This window comes from Monopterus albus, unplaced genomic scaffold (assembly GCF_001952655.1).
Source record: "Monopterus albus unplaced genomic scaffold, M_albus_1.0 scaffold99.1, whole genome shotgun sequence".
Classification (NCBI taxonomy): Eukaryota; Metazoa; Chordata; class Actinopteri; order Synbranchiformes; family Synbranchidae; genus Monopterus; species Monopterus albus.
Genome location: NW_018127979.1, coordinates 2,358,089 through 2,364,264, shown reverse-complemented (window position 1 = coordinate 2,364,264; position 6,176 = coordinate 2,358,089). Strand labels below are relative to the sequence as shown.

At 37.5% G+C, this 6,176-nt stretch overlaps 1 protein-coding gene across 2 annotated transcripts in view; it reads left to right on the top strand.

Moving 5' to 3' along the window:
• The window catches only part of phf11 (PHD finger protein 11), an 8,494-nt gene extending 5,629 nt beyond the window's left edge, over positions 1-2,865 (top strand). For both annotated transcript variants that reach the window (XM_020609540.1, XM_020609538.1), the window contains 4 exons: positions 359-506; positions 1,119-1,406; positions 1,491-1,562; positions 2,113-2,865. In XM_020609540.1, coding sequence (XP_020465196.1) covers positions 359-506; positions 1,119-1,406; positions 1,491-1,562; positions 2,113-2,189 — 585 coding nt within the window. In that variant the 3' untranslated portion in view covers positions 2,190-2,865. The remainder of the gene's footprint in view (positions 1-358; positions 507-1,118; positions 1,407-1,490; positions 1,563-2,112) is intronic.
• Positions 2,866-6,176: the final 3,311 nt, after the last annotated feature.

Below are 6,176 nucleotides of genomic sequence, written 5' to 3'. Positions count from 1 at the left end.
TATATATATATATATGTGTGTGTGTGTGTGTGTATGTTCTTCATATGGTTGTACTCATTGTTTGGTCCTGGAGTTAATTTAATCTTTTGAATTGGATATTCACACAATTTACTTGGAGCTTAAGGCAAATTTAAATTAGTCCTCAGAAGGATATTTAATCACAGAATGTGATTGTGTATATGTGATTCAGTGACAGGTGGTTTTATTATGATCATGCAAGATATTTTAATATGATTGTCTTATGGTTTGTGCTAAGTGTGTCAAGTAGTAGGAGAGACAGAGTGGAGAAATGAGAGAAGCACAACAGTCATTTCATAGGTCACATGACGAGTACGGTGAGATGTTTGCTTCCCCTCAGGATACTGATTCAGAGAGTCTGTTGCCTGCTTTGAAGACCTGCACAGAGTCTTCATCACTTTCGAGAAGTGCTGACCTTTTACCCCAAACATCAACTGCACAGCCCGTTTTGGTGATAGCAGCAGAGGGTGAAGAGAGAGAAGATGAAGGTAGGTTTTGCTATGATAGAAAAGTTTGTTTCAGTTGCTGTCATATAACGCTGATGTTTCTAAAGCCAGGAAACTGGAAAAGTAGAGACAGATTGTAGGTATAGCGTGGTCATGTGGGAGCTTTCTCAAAACAACAATAGTAAACTAAAGTGGTAAACTGACTGTCCTCAAAAAAAAAACAAACACACACACACACAAAACAGGTAGCAACAACATTACAGAAACTGACATTTCATACATTTGTGAACATTCAGTCAAGGTTATATGCATGTGATGTGAAAGTGCACATACATACAATACTTTTAATCTTTCACATTTTAACAAATGAAAAAAAACGCTAATATAACATTTGTATAAAAAAAAAGTGGTGATAAATATGCACCAGGTCATGGCCGTTCCCCTGCTCCAAATCACAGTACTGAGAGAGCATTACTATGGGTTTACGAGTTCATTCAGTATGGATGGGCCTCTGCGCTAAATAATACATAGGAACAGCTTATCTGCTGAGCAAGACATTTCCTAATTATGAAAGAAAGTTCAAAAACTGATAGTACTGAAACCTAGAGATACTATGTCAACTGTGATAATATAAGGAGGTGCCTCCTTTCTTAGGGTCCAGTACTGAGCAGAGAGCTGTCCACAGAACTGATCGAGGTGCGACTAAACCTGCTTCACGAAGTTCCATGCCTACCCCTCCCAATATGAAACCCTCAGCTCCGGGCACCAGATCGGCTCCCTCTCCTGTGGTCCCTTGCTCGGACTTGGGGCTCAGCATCGACTCCAGCAGTTTCTGGAAAAGATGTAATGTGGCAGGATGTACACAGGCCATCTTCACCGATTTCATGAATGAGATGAATCATATCTCCAGTCGAATTCAGTCAGACCAGGCCAGCCAGGAGGGTAAGAGATGTTACTGGGACATTTCTGTCTCGGCCTTTTTCATGTTAGAAACACAGGAATAACAGCTGTGTCTTCTTTACACAGATTATGATCGGGCTCTAGCAGTGATGGATGCGTCGGGGAAGCTGGAGGAACTTGTGGGCAAGCGGCAGACGGGTGAGGCACACTCCTAACGGTGTAGCTCTAGGGCAGTGTGGGTTGGTACTTTTGTCCCTCACTTGGACATCATTACTGCATAAACATGTATGAATGGTAATTTCAGCATTCATTTAAATGTGACAAAGAAGCAGGTTCATGCCAGTGTGATATGACTCAGACACACTAAGTAGGCTGGTAAGATGTTTTTTATTTTTTTATATTGTCACTTTGTATAATACCACTTGTTTGTCTTTATTGTGATGTTCTTATGTTGTCTTGTTTTACAGTATGTTTGCGCACCAAAGTAAATTTCTATCAACTATGTTAAAATGGAGCATTTAACTAGATTTAGTCAAATGAGTAAAAAGTCTTTTAATCTAATCACTCTGTTGAATTGATTACATTTGGCTTTTTAACTGATAGTCAGTTTTAATATAGTCAACCTTATTTTTAGATGTTGTAAACTTAGCCAAGATTGAGGCCACAGTTACAAATTCAGCATTGCTGTTTTTTTCTCGTTTTTAATCATAATAAAATGATTTCTAATTGACAGCATATTGTTTTACAGAGTTACAAAGGAGACAAACGGAGCTAACGACGGCAGCAGCAGCTATGAATGAGATTGTCTCAGCGCTTAAGAGATAAGTCCATTAGCTGCTATCTAAGACCATGTCACTGTTACATTTAATGTTCTCATTTTATGCTTGTGATTACCACTTGTTTTTTGTATTTTAAATTACCCTCACTGAAATGTTAATAATTTTAGTGTATATTTACAATGTTTTCATTGATAATATCTTGATATTTGAGAGGGCGGATAGGGCTGGATATGGAAATACGAAACTGCACCATTATTGGTTAATGATACTTCAAACGTGCTTAAAGATTTACAATGTTTCCGTATTATTTCAGTCTGTGATGGTGATATTTTAAAAATCTGTTAAAGCTGTAGTGCTTCCGTTTATATGAAATACATCTAATATCATGATATACTGAAAGTTGAAGAAAACTTGGTTCAATCATTACAGAACATGGATAACTGAAAAGAATACTTAAAAATGTTCCATATCCAACCCTATGACAGGGACCCCATTAGTCCAAACTTAAAATAATTCAGATTTTTCATCATGTCGAACTGAGACATTGTATAATTTTAGCTTTTTCTTAAGGTACTTAAAATTGAAGATTGAAATTTGTAACCTGCTGACTCACAGTAGAAAGAAAAAAAAAACATTTTGCCAATATGTTTAAGATGTTTCTTGTAAAAAGTAATTCATGAATACATTTTTTATAATGGTTACACATTAAAACTGCTAAATGTTCATATGAAGCTGAAATATGTTGGGTTGCCTTTTTTTTCTTATGTTGTTACCAGGAATGTTCGAGTCACAAAATGTAAGCATGCATCTCATCTTTCACATACATCTCTAAGCTTTATCAACCCTATAATATGACAATACATTGTTATTTATTAGGTACACCGAGATACTGCAAGTGATGCAGTTTGATACAGTCGTCCTGTAACAACTTGCTTCATGAAGATGATGATGTTCAGTTTTTGTTGAAATTGTTGTAGAGAGGCGCTGCACTCCAAAAGCACAGCTCTCAAAAACAAGAAATAATTAATAAAATAGGACAAATATTACTTAAATAAGCAAGATTATCATTACTTAGAACCAGTAAGAGCTTTTTTTTGTCATTATCTTAAGATATTGTTACTGAAATATAAAATACTGGTTCTGAGTAATAGTGCTTAAAATTTGAATTACCAGAATTATGAAGTTGTATGATCAACACTGACGAGTACAAAACTGATTTGTATCAGATAATTGTACTTGTTTGTAGTCTAGTTACACTAGTTTTAAGATATCTATGGGTTCATGAGACTAGATATTTTGTTTCTAAACATATTGGCAGGTGAAATGTTCCTGTTCTGCTGGCAGCTCATTTCCATAATATTTTCCCCTTTTTTTCTGAGAACTAAGCTTTTGCAGTGAAGTAAAATATTTTAGAAGATGTAGTTTATGGTGAAACTGAACTGTATTATTACACAAGGTTTATTATTTTGTCCATCCTATTTAAATCATTAAGGCTTAGGTAACAAAAACGAAGGTAGGATGTTTTCTAGGTATGTTCTAGGTACTACATTTGTTTTAGCTTGATGTACCCATAAACTGCTAGCTGACTGTATGACCATTCAAAAACAATAGCTGAAAATTCAAAAAAACTTGTTTACACAAGCAGAACAGTCTTTTAATGCATTTGCTTCAAAACGGAACTGGCACTTTATAATATTTACTACAAATCAATAAGACACTTGAGTTTAAACTAAAAATGACCTGCATAGAAATTAGAAAATGTTCTTCACAGCAATAGTGCAGATGCCACTAAAAAACCTGGTAAATGTTTATACTGTAAAATATAGTTCAGTATACAGTGGATATGTATTGCGGATGAAGGTCCAGGCCCACTCAGCCCAAGTTCCTACCAGGCCTTATACTTTATAAATTAGTAACAAACATATAAGTTTAACTGCCAGTTGGCACCTGATTTGCTTTGTGTGATTAAAAAATAGACAAACTTAAACAAGCTATTTTTAATGTTGTGGAGCTGTAGCTGCACAAAATAACACTTTCCAACTTACAGAATCAGCAAACTTAGATTGAAATCCACAGTTTAAGACTCAGTGTCACTCTGTACTTAATCTAATTTGTAACCTGAGTTGCCCATATTGAAGCAGTATATTACAACCTAGACCAAAGTAACCAAACAACAACAACAAAAAACACTTAGCATCACAACTGTGGAAGCCAGTATGACTAATAAGCACAGAATGGAATTTGACCTAACCAGAAGAGGCCAGTGTCCAGTCTTCAAAATACTCGTTTTGTGCAAAGAGCCTCAACCTGAAAACCATAAATCCAGACCAGTATATGGTTTTCTAGCAAAACAACCAAAAGATATTCAAAACATGTCAAACAAGTGCAAAAACAAATGATTTAACTCAAACAGTAACAGAGACCGGCTAGAAAGCTTTAAGTTAAACAACTTCATCAAGCGCTAATTTACCTCAGTGAATTCAGCTCCTGTTATACACAATGCCATGGTGAGGTGAGCATTTAGTCCATATCCTTGATATCAGCCGTCACTTTCCTCCACTAATATGGCCTTTAACCAGCACCAGATGGACATTTGGTCACACTAGTTTGTCATTTTGTCTTACTAGTAACACTTCTAATGTTTTGTCCAACCAGTTCCAACAGAAGCGTCACACTATTAGCAGCAGAGTCCTAGCTCGTCAGCTTTTTGATGCAGTAGTGGCCCCTCTGGAAAGAACTAGTAATGCTGTAAATCTTACTAGTTGACTAGTGAGCTGCAAGTGCTCCGACATGTTAACCAGTTGAGCATTGATTCAGGTCACTAGTTAAATAGTGGCTTACTAATTAGCTAACATGCATGACCGGGGCAGCACTTCCCTAATTAACTATTCACACGCATATCACCTCAACTAGTACAACAAAAAGGCCTACATGTTTAACAAATGTCTCACTAGTTGCACACACTCACTAGTGCTGACTGATGCTCAACTAGCAAAAGGCCCAGCATGTAAAAAAAACCAAAATGTCCAACATGTTCAGTCTTAACGTGTTCCACACTGTCTGAATAGTGAGACAAAAAGTCTTCCACTAGTGAGGAAAACTTAAGTGTTAGTTAACTAGTTACTCTATTTGGCTCTAATTCACTAGCAAGAGAACATGCATGTAAGTTAAGTTCAAAAGACCCCAACTAGTTTAACTAGTGGACCTCATGACTCTTACTAGTTAACTAGTAAGGCTAAAGTGACTAACTAGTTACCTACTCTGCATATTGGCCTTTGCTAGTTAACTAGTGAGCATTTAGGCTCTCACTAGGGAACCAGTACATAAAATTGTAGGCCACTATTTAACTAGTGACCTAAATCAATGCTTGACTGGTTAACACGTCAGAGCATTTGTAGCTCACTAGTCAACCAGTAAGATTTTCAGCATTACTAGTTTGTTCCAGTGGGGCCACTATTGTGTCAAAAAGGTGACGAGCTGGGACTCTGCTTCCACTAGTGTGATGCCCGGTGTTACTAAATCAAATCAAATCAAATTTTATTTGTATAGCGCCAAATCACAACAAAAGTCATCTCAGGACACTTTACAAAGTAAGGTCTAGACCTTACTGTTATCAATATTATTACATAGGGAAAACCCAACAAATCCCCCTTGAGCAAGCACTTGGCGACAGTGGGGAGGAAAAACTCCCTTTAACGGAAGAAACCTCCGACAGACCCCGGCTCTTGGTGGGCGGCCTTCTGCCTCGACCGGTTGGGGTGAGTGGATAGAGGAGAGACAAAAGAAGAAAAGCAACAAGACACAACAATCAAACACTGATCAGGTCGATGTGGCCGGTGACTGCTCGTCAGAGACATAGAGCTCCAGGGCCAGGGCAACCTGCAGAAAGGTACAGGGAGAGAGAGAGAGGACACACTACGGGAGAAAGGAGACACAAAGTTAGTAATGTGTAATAGTGGCAAGCTAGTGGCAGAGGTGCATGCGCAGACAACTGGAGTTATGACCTGGTCTGAACAGCCAGATTTTAAATCAT